Source organism: Hyperoodon ampullatus (assembly GCF_949752795.1).
Source record: "Hyperoodon ampullatus genome assembly, chromosome: 14".
Taxonomy (NCBI): Eukaryota; Metazoa; Chordata; class Mammalia; order Artiodactyla; family Ziphiidae; genus Hyperoodon; species Hyperoodon ampullatus.
The window spans coordinates 18,056,038-18,071,308 of record NC_136927.1 but is presented as its reverse complement, the minus strand read 5'-3'; the positions used below and the strand labels follow the sequence as shown (position 1 = coordinate 18,071,308).

The 15,271-nt window shown below is 43.9% G+C and overlaps 1 protein-coding gene across 1 annotated transcript in view; it reads left to right on the top strand.

The window, feature by feature from the left end:
• Positions 1–9,105: 9,105 nt before the first annotated feature.
• Positions 9,106–15,271, top strand: part of XRN2 (5'-3' exoribonuclease 2) — a gene marked incomplete at its 5' end in the record, with an annotated part of 78,550 nt that continues 72,384 nt past the window's right edge. The window contains one exon of the mRNA XM_079719774.1: positions 9,106–9,180. Within this exon, the coding sequence (XP_079575900.1) occupies positions 9,106–9,180 (75 nt within the window). The remainder of the gene's footprint in view (positions 9,181–15,271) is intronic.

The window sequence follows — 15,271 nt, the reverse complement described above, 5'->3', positions numbered from 1 at the left end:
AAATGATAGTCTTTTTTTTTTTTTTAAGTGTGCACCATGGTCAAATAGGTTCAGGAAACACTTTATATTAAACCTCCCACTCATATGAGCTTCTGAAATCCTTGGGGAGGTGCTGCATAAGGAAACCCTTGTTTACCCTTTTTTTCATGGAGCAGTTTGATCTCTGCGCTTCAACAGAGTGGCCCTGATATAATCAAGGAGCCGAAGGTGTTTGAAACACCGCCATCTCTCATGTGCCCTGTTCCTGTGGTTGCTGGCTGGCCTATAGGAAATTGCCGCTGGCCACAGCCCCACATCCCTGTGTGTGGTGAACTGTCCATCTAGTGGCCTCCAGTGACCCTCTCTCCCTGGTATTTAAGTCTTTTGAATCTGGCCTGGCCCTGTGACCTGAGGCAGAATCCACACAGTGCCAGTTCAAGGCCTCAAGACTAGGAAGGTCTGGCAGCTTCCACTCTGGCACTTTGAGGGAAGCCAGGGCCCGTGTCAGAAGTCTGGCTGCTCTGAGCCCACACTGAGCTGTGAGGGAGCCGATGCTGGCCTTGTGGGCAGGACACGTGGACTAGAACTGAGGAACCCAGCCAACAGCAAGTTGTTCTGTTCAGCCTCCAGCCTTGTGAGCACCAGAGCTGCTGAGTCTGCGTGAAGCCAAGATGAGCTGCCTGCCCGAAGTCCACGTTGGGAGCAAATAAGCAATTGTTGTTTTAAGCCTCTGTGTTTGGGGCTGGTGGATTTGTGCAGCGATAGATACTCCAAACCGCATGTTTCCTGTCTGGCTGAGTGAGGTCGTGAGCAGCCCAGCTGGGGCTTCTCATTACCTTCATTCTCCCTTCCCCTGTGGTCCCCTCTTCTTCCCTGATGATCTGATCCTCCAGCCTGCATCTCTGAACAATAAGGCCATATCCTACCTAATCACAGCACTATTATCATATTTAAGACAACTAGCATTAATTCCGTAATGCCCTCCACTATATAGTCCCTATTCTAATTTCACCATTTGTGCCCCCCAAATTTCTCTTATAATGTTTTTTTAACTCCAGGAGCCACCAAGGCTTGCTCGTTGCATTTGGTTTTCATAGACATGAAGAATTCTCGGGCTTCCCTGGTGGCGCAGTGGTTGAGAGTCCACCTGCCGATGCAGGGGACACGGGTTCGTGACCCGGTCCGGGAAGATCCCGCATGCCGCGGAGCGGCTGGGCCTGTGAGCCATGGCCGCTGAGCCTGTGCGTCCGGAGCCTGTGCTCCGCAACGGGAGAGGCCACAACAGTGAGAGGCCTGCGTAACGCAAAAAAAAAAAAAAAAAAAAAAAAAAAAAGGAAGGTCAGTATTACCCCTCCTGGGAAAACTTGAGATCTTTGAAGAGCCTCTCAGCCCAGTAGGACACTCGAGCCCTGCTCAGAGTGAGCAGAAGGAGACTCAGCTTTCCCCTTGGAGGCCCATCCTGGCCCGAGCTCATCATCAAATGCGGAGCGTTTTCATCTTTATGCTGCCCCTGCTGCCCTGGCCAGAAAAGCATTCATCACAGCGCCTTGCTCTATCATTTCCTTCAGAAGCCTAAAGTTCAATTCATTCCAAGCCTCTCTTGTCAGAAAGTGGGAGATGATGACGTGACGTTGGCCCCCGTGAGTACAGAATAGCACACTGGGTCCCCATTTGCATGGCTTAGTTGCAAAGCTGGTCCGTGACCTTTCCTGACCCCTCCATCCTAACTCTGCATCCATTTGCCGAACACAACCGGCTCCTTTTTTAGGGCAGCAGAAAGCTTTATTCTGAGATTTTTAATAATGTCAAGTATTATAATAGCTGCAGTTTGGGGTCATGGCCATCTTTCCCCACCCTGGTAGTTACAGACAGGGGCTCTGGGGTGGCCACATTCCCGTCATGGGGGTGGGGGGAGGGGAGGCTCCCTGGCCCGAGAGAGGCAGACCACAGGTCGGGGAGAAGCCCCCGTACCTTTGTCCCCAGCCACCAGCACTCTGCCCCTGGCCTCTGCCGACCCTCCCCTCATGAGGCTGTCTGCCTGGGGTTCCCTGAGCTCTGTGCTCAGATTCCCCACCTCCTCACCCGTCAGGTGTGATAAGGAGAAAACCAATATCCCCTGGCGGGACCTCAGCTGGGGCCGTCAGCCAGGACGGCTACTCCTGGCCTCTCCATGCGGCTGCTTGGCTTCCTCACAGCCTGGTGGATGGGTTGAGAGAGAGAGAGGGAGACAGGGCTCCAGGTTGAAGCTGTATTGCCTCAGAAGTCACATCCTGTCCCCTCTGCCACATTCTGTGCCTTGGAATCAAGTCACTAAGACCAGTCCAAATTCAAAGGAAGGAAGTGATGAGAAGAGTGCTATGGAATGTTCAGACACGTTTTAACTTTACCACACATCTGCACAATTGCCAAAATTCACTGGCTGAACATTTGAGAACTGTTCATCTTATGGTAGGTTGTGGTATTATGACTTACTATAAAAAATATATATATTTGGTCTTCATCCCAGTTCCTGGCACAGAGCTCCTGAAAGCCTGGGAATTTCCCAGAGCGGATAGGGGTGTCTTTTGTGATGTTAATGAGGATGGAGAACCAACCTTGATCAGATGATTGGAACTTTCCGTCCCACCCTCTGATTTCAGGGGCGGAGATAAGGTCTGGAAATGCAGTCAATGATCCGTCATGCCCACTAGATGAAGCCTGCAGAAGACCCAAAAGTACAAGTCCGGAGAACATCCGAGTTGATGAATATGTTGAAATTGGGGAGGGTGGTAGCACCCAGAGCTCCACGCCCTTTCCCCACCCTGCCCTGTGCACCTCTTCCATCTGGCCGTTTCCTGAGTTGTGTTCTTTTTTTTTTTTTAAAGATGTTGGGGGTAGGAGTTTATTAATTAATTAATTTATTTTTGCTGTGTTGGGTCTTCGTTTCTGTGCGAGGGCTTTCTCTAGTTGTGGCAAGCGGGGGCCACTCTTCATGGCGGTGCGCGGGCCTCTCACTATCGCGGCCTCTCTTGTTGTGGAGCACAGGCTCCAGACGCGCAGGCTCAGTAGTTGTGGCTCACGGGCCTAGTTGCTCCGCGGCATGTGGGATCCTCCCAGACCAGGGCTCGAACCTGTGTCCCCTGCATTGGCAGGCAGATTCTCAACCACTGCTCCACCGGGGAAGCCCCGAGTTGTGTTCTTTTACAAGAAACCGGTAAGCTAGTAAGTAAAATGCTTCTCTGTGTTCTATGAGCCACCCTAGCAAATTAGTCTAACCTGAGGAGGAGGTCATGGGAACCCCTGATCTACAGCCAGTGGGTCAGAAGCACAGGTGACGACCAGACTTGCGAGGGGCATCTGAAGTGGGGGGAGGGGCAGTCTTGGGGGACTGAGCCCTCAGCCTGTGGGATCTGACACCATCCCCAGGTAGACAGTGTCAGAACTGAGTTGAATTGTGGGACACCCAGCTGGTGTCTGAGCATTGCTTGATGGAGAATTGCAATTACACTTTGAAATTGGTGTCAGAAGCGTATATGACAATTATACCCCAATTTAAAAAAATGGAAATTTGGCTTTCCTTGACCCTAAAATAGAGGCCCCACTCCCCATCCCTGCAACCTGTTTTATTTTACTCCAGAGAACTTATCACAACCCAACACAGTATTATACGTTGTTTCTTCACTTATTTGCCGTCTCTCTCCCACCCCACTCCCCATGCTAAGCAAGACTGTAGAATCTAGGAGGACAGGCAATTTTTGATGAACACCTAGCACCTGCAACAGAGGCTGGCACACAGCTGCACAGTCAAGATTTGTCAAATCTTACTGAAAGCATTCAAATGACTCCAGGGAGGGAAGCCCGACACAGCTGAAAACAAGTAGCAACAAGCTGTGTATGTCAACGTATTAAATACTGACCACAGATGATGACACAGGCATTCAGACAAGGAAAGTGGCGTCTAATGCTGACGGATAGAGCCGGAAGAATCCTCAGAGGTGATTGGTTTAGCAACTCGCTTTACAGGTGAGGGCAGTGAGGTCCCAAGGAGGCGAGAGGATCGTTCAAGGCCACACAACAGTAGGTCTAGAGCCAGGTCTGTGACTTGGGTCACTAGGTAAAGTTAAAGCTCCAGGTGTCTATCCCTCTCTCCAATGCAGCATCTTTTAGGATTGTAGCATCCCTAGCCTGACAGTGCTGGCTGGCTGGGAAAAATGAATGAGATTTTAGAAAGAGATTATGAATTGGACAGTAAAAGTCAGGCTCGCATGCTGCGGGATCTCTGGGTACTAGACCGAGGGAAATGCATTCTTTGGAGTTTTATTTCATTTACCTTGGGTCATGGGATCAGCTGCATGAAAAATACTACTGGTCTTTGGTATCATAAAAGCCTCTGTTTTCCCCGGCCACTGGCTAAATTGCTCTCTGTAAAAGATAGAAGTTTCTAAGCCAGCTCTCCTTAAGCAAGTGATCCCACGATAGAAAGATAGAAACACGTGACTGCCATTCACACACAGAAAAGCTTTTGGATTCTTACCTCTGTTAACTTTCTGAGAGCACTACTTTAAGGCGCTCTCCCATGGTGCTGGACTAACTCCCACATCGTGCAGCCAGAAGCCAAATCATGACTCATCTCTGCACCACACAAGCATCCAATTCTATGTCTTAGTTCTTATTCAAGTTTCTTGAGTGATTCTATTTGAGTAACGTGTTAGGACAAAGAAATGCACTAGTCCAGGTGGAAGATTCATTTCAAAAAAGAACATGAGGATTTGCAGAACAGTGGGAATCAGGTTTAAAAAAATAGAAGAAAAAATGGCACGTGCACACTTCCTATACCAATGTATTTTCTCCTTCAAACTGACATTGTCTTAACAAGCAAAATGGGCCGCTGGCAATTTTGTAAATGCACGATTCTTCTCCCCTCCATCCTGTTTTCATCTTCATGATTGGCTTTACCTGGAAGAGACTGCATCTGAGCCCAGGAGACATTACAAATCCTTTTCATGGATGCTTCTTTTTTTTTAAAAAAAATTAATTAATTAATTAATTTTTGGCTGTGTTGGGTCTTCGTTGCTGCACGCAGGCTTTCTCTAGTTGTGGCGAGCGGGGGCTACTCTTCGTTGTGGTGCGCAGGCAGCTCATTGTGGTGGCTTCTCCTGTTGTGGAGCACGGGCTCTAGGTGCGTGGGCTTCAGCAGTTGCGGATGCAGGCTCTAGAGCACAGGCTCAGTAGTTGTGGCGCCCGGGCTTAGTTGCTTTGCGGATTCTTAACCACTGTGCCACCAGGGAAGTCCCCATGATGATGTTCCTAATGGCAATAGACATCATTGCAATTCAGCAGCACCAAATGGACACTTGAGGTTTATTTGCTTAAACAATGAATGAATAATGAGACAGGGTGGGCTGCTCGTTTTTTCTTCCTCTTCGTAATTGTCATGAACTGTATATTCCAGTTTTCCCATTTGTGCTTCAGGTAAAATTGCATCAGCCTATGTGGTTACTTCAGGCTCCCTTAGAGCCGTCTGCTACTTCCCCCTTTTAGACTGCTGCAGTGACCCACATCCATCCTATAGAGACTCTACAAATGGTATCTCCCACTATGCTTTGCTCCTAGTAGATGCTCACTAAATGTTTGTAGACTGAATCTGTCAAGAGAATGCTCTCTGTACTCCCTTCTCTTCAAAAAGAGGATTTCTGAAATCCTAGAAACATGTTTGGAATGTTTAGAGACAGACAAAATTTCAAGATTAATGATGTCTGTGAAATTTGCCTTAAGAATGTGATGTCACACATATAAGTTGGTGCCTTACCCTGACCATTTGGCTGGTAGGTATGTGGTCACATGGACAACGAGGCAAAAAGAGGAGCTGGACTAGTGCAAATCCATGTGCAGTCCTGGAAGCACTGTCACTTATGTTTGGCTCAGTTGTGGATGAGCAAGTAGTTCAATGGTGTGTGAGTGAGTGAAGTAAGCATATACTAGGGTGGTGGAAAAGCAAAATAAGGGCAGATGGCAGAGGGCCAAAGATGCTAGTCTAAGGAGTATCAATTCCATTCTATAGCAATCAGAGATCCTCCCAAGGTTTTTGACAATGACAAGAATGCTCATGGAGGCCATTCTTATAATCATCAAATGTATGTTTAGGTAAGATGGTACAACTATTTGTAAAACAGTTTGGCAATTTCTTACAACGTTAAACATATACCTACCAGAAGCCCTTATTCCCAGTATTTGCTTGCTCCAAAGAAATGAAAGTGTATTTGCAAACACACACAAAAAAACTTGTACATGGATATTCACAGAAGCTTTATTCCAAAACACTGGAGACAACCCAAATATCCATCAACAGGTGAATGGACCAACAAATTGTGGTACATCTACATAGCGATAAACAAAGGACTGATTCACACAACATGGATGAATTTCAAAAACATTATACTGAGGAAAAGAAGTCAGACAAAAGACTATAAACGGTAGATTTCATTTATAGGAAACTCTCGAAAAAACTAATCTAATCTATAGGGGCAAAATGCAGATTAAGAGTTGCCTGAGGCCAGGGGTGAGGAGGGAGTTGCCACCGCACGCACAGGAGCACAGGGAACTTTTGGGGGTGATGGAATTGTTCTATATCCTTGTTGTAGTGTTGGTTTCCCAAGTATGTCCATTTGTCAAAATTCATTGAACTTAAATGGAAGTATTTTAATGTATGTAAATTATACCTAAACGCAGCTGGTTTTAAAAAAAAGAACTGTATTTGGGCAAAATGCCATACAAGGCAGAGGAAACAAGACAGACCTTCCTAAGGTGCTTGTCCTCTTGTCTGAAGGTGAGTTGCAGCCTGTGACATAGAGGCCCCGCACTGCAGCACCATGGACAGCAGTGTGGGTGCCATGGCCCGGGAAGCATGTGGACAGAAGGGAGAGGAGAGTGTGTGTGTGTGTGTGCGTGCGGGGGGGATGGGATCCCTGTGGCCTGGAGTTAATTAATGCACGTCATTCTAGTGAAAATCTTACCTATCTGGCTCTTCCTTCAAGACTTGTTCCCAGTCCCACTTTCTCCATGAAGTCTTGCTTGACTCCCTGCCCACAACAGCCTTTTCTTCTTTCTCTCCTCTGAACTCTTAGAGTAAGTTCTGTTTAATTTCTTTGGAAGTAACCATGGCCTTTTTTTTTTCTTGTACTGCTATTGAAATTGCTTATTGCTACTTAATTTTAAATGTGATTACACCTTATATTGTCTGCTACTGTGAGTCCCTGAAGAGAGAATCACAGCCTGGATCCCCCTCAGTTCCTACAGAGAAGTCAGGCAGTTTTTGTGGATGTTCTTGATTCATGTTGATTTTCAGTTCCTAAAACTGGACTCTGTTAACAATTTGGCATAAGGGAGAGACAGCTACAACTCTATCATAATTGAACTTAAGGACTATGTAGGGAGATAATGAGGTTTGTGAACCCCTCAGTAATTCATCTCCATTTCTACTTTATTTTTATTAATTTTCATTGGAGTATGGTTGCTTTACAATGTTGTGTTAGCCTCCACTGCACAACAAAATGAATCAGCCATGCACATACAGATATCCCCTCCCTTTTGGACCCATTTCTACTTTAATTGACAGACCATAATTTCTACCACAAAGCCAATACCCTCTTCAGGTGATGTCCTCTCTGTGGCAAACTGAAATCTAGTTGATATATTTCCCCGATGATTTCATATCTCCATGATTTTTTTTCAGTCATGAATTTCAGCCAGGGCAGTCACATTTGTATTCGAAGCCTGCCAACTCTGACCAGAAATCAGGTGTCCGCTTAAGACACACCTTGACAAGCGGATTAGATGTTCTAGTGAAAGGCAGATAAATGTCACTCATGTCACTATAAATAAAAGTCTGGGCCTCCTTATCAGCTTGTAGGGTTGAGGTCATACCATCAACACTTCTTAGTGCTTCACACTTTATTATTCTTTAAAGGAGGTCTTTTCCATCCAGTTTCTCCATTTATACCCCCAAAGGGAATTATTACTGTTCAACTCCTTGAAACATGTGCCTTCTGTCAACTTCCTGTCTTTTGCTTTAGGAGACAATACAACCTGTGGCCTTAAACAGAAATCTGCCAGAATCTTCTCAAATGTCATATTATGGAATGAAATGGAGCAGGACCCTTTCATAGTGCTGACCTAGGACGTCTTATACCTGCTTTACAAGCGAGTCACATTCTGGCGGGCTTTGACTGTTTGGGGTTACATTTCAGAGCATGGGATTTGTCATTGAAATCCATGTAATAACAAGTATGGATTTAGATTTGTGGCTTTGGTCAAATCCTGTTCTTTGAAACCGAACTACATACAGCCAAAGTTTGCAAAAACGTCAGTCGCAGCCTGTATACACTGTATACACTCCAAAAGTATCTGAGGGATACAAGGCCTAGCAAAAAAAAAAAAAGGAATTTTTGTGGTTAGAGAAATTGCGAGATGGGGCATGCCAAAAGGCTCTAAGATCAAATTTGAGAATCCCTTAGCCAATGCTTTAGCACATTGTAAACGCTCAATTAAATGCTGGAGAGTGATACCAGTAATTATTTTATACACATAAATGTAGCTGGATGCTTGAATTAGATGCTGAACGGTACATTCCATTTTATAACTATTTAAAGTGAGTTACTTATGCAAACCAGCCATCATTAGTGCAAAATACTTTTTAAAAATACGGTTGCTAGTCCAGATACGTACTGTGGCATAAAACCGGGAGAAAGCAGGAAGCAGAAATAACGAGTGCGTGTAGATGCTTATATTCTACGTGAATCAAGATGGGTGGGAAAGAGGAGGAGACCAGACCGGCCAAGGCTCCCTGGCGGAGGGGCGCCCGCCGCAGTGGAGGCTCCGGGACGCGTACCGCTGAGGACGCGGGCCGAGCCACGCCGGCTGCTGCCCTCGCCGCCCGCTCCATTGGCCAGCCCCGCCCCCAACAAGGCTCGCTCCGCCCAGCCTGGCCGGAGCTTCCTTCCCGGCTTCCCCGGCGGCGGCGCCATCACCTCACTTCCTGTCGCCGGGTGCACGTGGGAGGAAGTGCCAGTGCCCGTGGCTCGCTGCTGCCTGTCTCTCTGGTTACGTCCGTCCGCGGGCCGGGCAGCCGCCTACAGCTGCGCCGCCGCTATGGGAGTCCCGGCTTTCTTTCGCTGGCTCAGCCGCAAGTACCCGTCCATCATTGTCAACTGCGTGGAAGAGAAGGTGAGGAGGCGCCCGGAGGCCGCCACGCCAGCGCCCGGAGCCCTGGCGCGTCCAGGCCGCGGTCCTTGGGGCCCGCCGCCCGCCCGGGGGGCGTCGTGCGGGGGCCCGCCCTGCGTTCGCCCCCGGCAGCCGCGGCCCGCCGGGCGCCGGGCGCGGGCGCTCGGACTCGGGCTCCGGGGCTGGCTTGGGCGGGTCGAGGGCCGAGCGGCGGAGCTCGCGGAGGGATGCTCCTCCCCGGCCCGCAGATTCCCCGGCGGAAGGCCCCGCCCACGGCTTTGTTTCTTCCCTGCTCGCACGGTTTGGGTTTCGGAAGCGGCTCCCCGTCCGTCGGGCAGCGCGCGGCTGGTCAGCTGAGTTAGCTGGTTAGGGATGAGCGGGTGCCCCTGCCAGCCTCTGACCACTTTGTGAAGTAATGCTGGGGAGGCGGGGGGGGGGAGGCATCTTTTTGTCGTTTCCTGTCCCAGCCTGAAAGGTTTTCTGCTAGGGGAGAGGCCATTTGTTGCTGTTGTCAGGTCCTACGGGGAGAGCAGCACCTCGGAAATGGATAGGACAGAAGTCCCTTAAGTGCCCCCTTGTCTAGGTGCCCGACTGCTGGGCAGCATGCCTTTGACATTTTCAGAATTCCTGGATGCACTTGGACAATACACTTTTTGCTGTTGGTTTGTTAGTGTTACGTAGACTGTTGGCCGTTCTTGAGTTTTGTATTTGTTGTTTCCTTGTTTCCGTCCCAGTTCGATTTTGTACTCTTAATGAGAATTTCCGGATTGGGAAGTTCAGGGACACGTTATGCTCCCCACCCCTTCGTTTTTGAAGGAAGTGCCCAGTCGACACTGGGAACTTTTTGCTTAGGCTAGTGAGATTTGTTTGTTCGTTTGTTTTTTTGGACAGGTAGATGGATCTCCAGGGTTCATTCGATGTGAGATCTTGATTTTGCTTAGGTTCTCTATCCTAGGAGGAACCGAAACTCTTGTTCTGATGAATTTCCAGTACTCCCTGTGTTTTTCTCAAAGAGAAGCTGTTAAACTGAATGCTCATGTCCTTTGCTTTTAAAACGCTTATCAAACTTTATTAAGTTTACTTACATCTTATCCCATTTCTACTCTCTAGTGATAACTGCTTTAAACTATTTTTGGTTCTATCTCTAAATGTCCTGCTTACGTCTGATTTATTGATTTTGGGTGTATCTGTTGAATTCTAGCTATGATAGAAGAGGCTGTAGTCACTTATACAGCGCCCTTCCCCACACGCCCCCATCCTCCCAATCATTATTTTTATTTCTTCTATTGGTAAACTTGATAAATTTAAGTAATATTCCTTTATTGTTTTATTCCATCTCCTCTACAAAGTATCCCGTGATTCTTCACATTCTGAGGTTAGGTATTAGCTTTTCTACTGCTGTTTCCTTACTTTTCATCCCAAGCTTCTCAGCTGTGCTCTTGCTTCGTTGGCATCCAGAATTAAATTGTCAGGGCTTTGGCTATACAGGTTTGTTTCAAAACATGAAAAATCAAATAGTATTGGTGATTATTGTCACTGTGTAGATTCAGGTTATGTACTGTGACTCTGTTTCTTCTCTTGTGCTACTTTTGTCTTTTCTCTGTGTTGCCTGTTTTCCATTATACATCGTTCCCCATCTAGACTCTCCTTCATCAGTTATTCTATCGAGTCCTCTTTCTAGTTGGAGACTGCTTGAAGTCTTTATTTCTGTTGCTGTCATACCTGCTTATTTAGACTTGCTGGAAAGCCGCTTCCTGAGATTTTAAAAAATTTCTTCAGTTGGAGGTACTGTTTTCTAATCATCTCTCTTGGCTTAAACCCTTCCTTGGTTTTTGTTCTTACTTGAGTTCTTAAGAAGTGGCGTGTGGTATGTGAGTTTTCTAAGTCCATTCTACCCTTGTATACGTGAATAATCATTAGCTAGGCAGAGTTTGAAAATTACTTTCCCTCAAAACTTTGAAGGCATTGTTCTTTTGACTTCTGTCACCCAGAATTGTTGATGAGAAGTTGAATGTTAATGTGATTTATTTATTTAGCTAACACTTATGTAGTGTTTAACATGTACTAGGCACTTCACAGATGAATTTATTAAATCCTCATAACAACCACATAACTATTTCTCCTTCCCCTCCCCCGCCTTCTCCTTCTTATTACAGATGAGAAAAGTGAAGCACACAGGGGTTAAGTAAGGTACTCAAGGTCTTGTGGGTAATACATGTCAGAGCCAGTGTCAAAACCAGGAAGTCCATGCTCTTGTTTTCTCTGTTCTTTTGCTTTCATTCTTTTGTATTTGATCTGTTTTTCTTTCTGAATTTTTAAAAGATCTTTATCCTTGGTGATAGAAGCTTTTGTAATTATGTACTTAGGTACAGATTTTTTTAAAAAAATTTCAATTCATTTTGATCAGTGCTTGGCTGGCTCTGAGTCTGGAGGCTTGTGTTCTTTAGTTCTAGGGAATGCTCTTTGATTTTTTTCTTGTTTTCCTTTCACTCTGCCTTCTCTGAACTCTGAATACTGGTCCTCCTAGATTGATTTATTTTTCTTTTCTCTGTTCTCTCCTCCCTCCTCCACCGAGGTATAACTGACCTAGAACAAACTGCACATACTTAAAGTGTACAATTTAATACATTTTGACATATGTGTATGTTCATGAACCCATCACCACAACCAAGATAATGAACATCATCTCTGAAACATTCCTTCTGCCCCTTTGTTGTTCCTCCCCGTAGCCCCTCCCCACTGCCCATCTTTAGTCAACCACTGATTTATTTCTGACTCTATAGATAAGTTTTCATATCCTACAATTTTTATATAAATGGAATTATACAATATGTACTCTTTTTTTTTTTTTTTTAACCTGACTTGGTTACTTTCATTCAGAATAATTATTTTGAAAGTCATCCATGTTGGTACTTGTATCAATAGTTTATTTCTTATTATTTTTGAATAGTATTCAGTGTTGTGCATATATCACGTTTATTCATTCACCTGATTGGTGAACGTTTGGATTGTTTCCAGTATTCGGCTATTAAAGAAAGTCTGTGAACATTGGTATACAAATCTTTGTGTGAATGTATGCTTTCATTTCTTTAGAGAAAATACCTAGGAGTGAATTGATTGCATTGTATGGTAGGTGTTTGAGTATTTAAAAAGAAAAACTTGCCAGACTGTTTTCCAAAGAGGTTGTACCATTTCATTGCCACCAGCAGTGTATGAGAGGTCTGGTTGTTCCACTTCCTTGTCAACACTTAGTATGGTTAGTTTTTCTAGTTTTAGCCATTCTAGTGTAGTGTTATCTCAGTGTGGTTTTAATTTGCATTTCCCTGATGAGAAATGATGTTGAGCATCTCTTTGGGTGCTTATTTGCTTTCCATATGTCTTCTTGAGTGAGGTGTCTATTCATACCTTTTGCCCATTTTTAAGTTAGGTTGTTTGTCTTACTGAATTGTAGAGTTTCTTACATATTGATTTTTTTTTTTTTGCAAATATTTTCCCTTAATCTGTGGCTTGTCTTTTTACTTAGTGCAAAGAAGAGCTAAAGTTTTTAATTTTAGTAGTCTTTCTTTCTTTTTCCTTTTTCTTTTTCCAGGAATACAAAAAGTATTCCTGCTTTTTGTGTTATATTTAAGAAATCTTTGCCAAGGTCACCAAGATTTTTTCTTGTGTTTTCTTAGAGATGTCTTATTATGCTTTTAGTTCATACTATGCTTTCTGTTTTTTAGGGTTTTTTTCCATGGTGAATTACATTGATTTTTAAATGTTAAACACACCTTGCATTTCAGGTGGATAAATCCCACCTGGTCATGGTGTATTATTTTTATATACTGTTGGAGTCAGTCTGCTAACATTTTCTTGAGAATTTTTACATTTATGTTCAAAAAGGATGTTTGTCTATAGTGTTCTTATAATGTTTTTGTCCAGTTTTGGTATCAGAGTAATCTCGGCCTCATATTGAGTTGTGAGGTACATACCCTCTTTAGTTTTCTGGAAGCATCTGTGTAGAATTGGTATTACTTCTTTCTTCAGTATTTGGTAGAATTCATCATTGAAGCCATCTGGACCTGAAGTTTTTTGGGAAGGTTTAAGCTAAAAATATAATTTTTTTAGTAGACATAGGGGTATTCAGATTATTTTTTAATGAGCTTTTGTAGTTCGTATCTTATGCAGATTTTGTTCGTCTAAGTTGTCCAATTTGTTGCTATAAGGTTGTTCATAGTATTCCTTATTATCTTTTTAATATCAATAGAAAATGAAGTGATGTCACTTCTCTCATTCCTGATATAGTTTTGTCCTTTCTCTTTTATTCCATTATCAGTCTGGCTAGACTGATCTCAGAGAACTAGCTTTTGGTTTCATTGATTTTTCTATATTATTTTTCCTGTTTTCTACTTCATCAACTTCTGTTCTTATTTTTATTGTTTATTTCTTATGCTCATTTTGAGTTTAGCTTGTGTTTCTTGTCCTCTTAAGGTAGAAGCTGAGGTCATTGTATTGATGCTGCTTCTTTGAGTTGCTTCTGTTGAGTGCCATAAGCTGCCTGCTAGGTGCTGTTCCAGTGGCACACCACAAACATTGACATGTTGTCTTTTCATTTTCATTCAGTAAAAAATACTTTCTCATATCCCCTTGATTTCTGTGGCCCATTGGTTATTCAGAAGAGTGTTCCTTAATTTTCAAATATTTGGGGGATTTTCCAGGCATTCTTTTTCTGTTATTGACTTCTAATTTAGTTCCCTTGTCAGAGAACATAACTTTCCGTAATTTGAATTACGTATTTTAAAGCTTAACTGATTTATTTTATGACCCAGAATATGGTCTTGGTAAATGTTTCATTTTGACTTGAAAAAGACACAAGTTCTGCTGTTGTTGGGTAGTGTTCTGTAAACGTTATCATGCTGGTTGATAGGATATGGAAAACTTGAACAGCACATTGATTTTCTGTCTCCTGTTCTATCAGTACTTAATAGGGGTATGGAAATCTTCTATAATTTTTTTGGATTTGTCTGTTTCTTCTTTCAGTTAGGTTGGTTTTTGCTCCTTGCATTTTAAAACTCTTTTATTAGTGCATAAATGCTTAAGATTGTGAGGTCGTCTTGATGAATGTGTTTCTTTTGTTTTTTGAAGATTTGATACTTTTCTTTTTTAAAAAATTTATTTATTTTTGGCTGCATTGGGTCTTCGTTGCTGCACGCGGGCTTTCCTCAGTTGCAGCGAGTGGGGGCTACTCTTCATTGCGGTGTGCAGGCTTCTCATCGTGGTGGCTTCTCTTGATGTGGAGCGCGGGCTCTAGGCGCATGGGCTTCAGTAGTTGTGGCATGCGGGCCGAACAGCTGTGGCATGCAGGCTCAGTAGTTGTGGCTCGTGGGCTTAGTTGCTCTGCAGCATGTGGGATCCTCCCAGACGAGAGGTCGAACCCGTGTCCCCTGCATTGGCAGGTGGATTCCTAACCATTGCGCCACCAGGGAAGTACCTGAATATGCTCCTTTATCATTATAAAATGATCTTTATCCTTGGTAATATTCTTTGCTCTGAAATCTGTTTTGTCCAATATTAATATAACCAGATCTTTTGACTAGTGTTAACATGGTCTATTCCCCCGCCCCCGCTACTTTCTATCTTATGAATTTGTCTATTCTAGGAGCTAATATAAGTGGAATTATATAATATTTGTCATTTTGTGTCTGGTTTATTTCACTTTTTCATTTCGCATAGTGTTTTCAAGGTTCATCCATGTTTAGCATGTATCAATTTCTTTCTCTTTTTTTTCGGATTTTGGAAACCTTTTAATTGAAGTATATATACACAAATACATATATGCATGTATAGTCACTTAAATGTTTAAACTCTTCATATATTGAAGTTATATAACTATGTGTATAGCTTGTTAATTTTCACAAAATAAAAATGTATGACTTGCATCCAGATTATGAAACAGAACATTATCGTAGTATTTGTACCCCAGAAGTTCCCCTTTGCTCCCTTCTAGACAGTGGCCACCCCACAATCCTGTCTTCTAATAGCAAAGAGTAGTTTTGGTAATGCTTATATTGTTAAAAATGGTACCGTAACCTCTACTTTCTCTTGTATCTGTGTT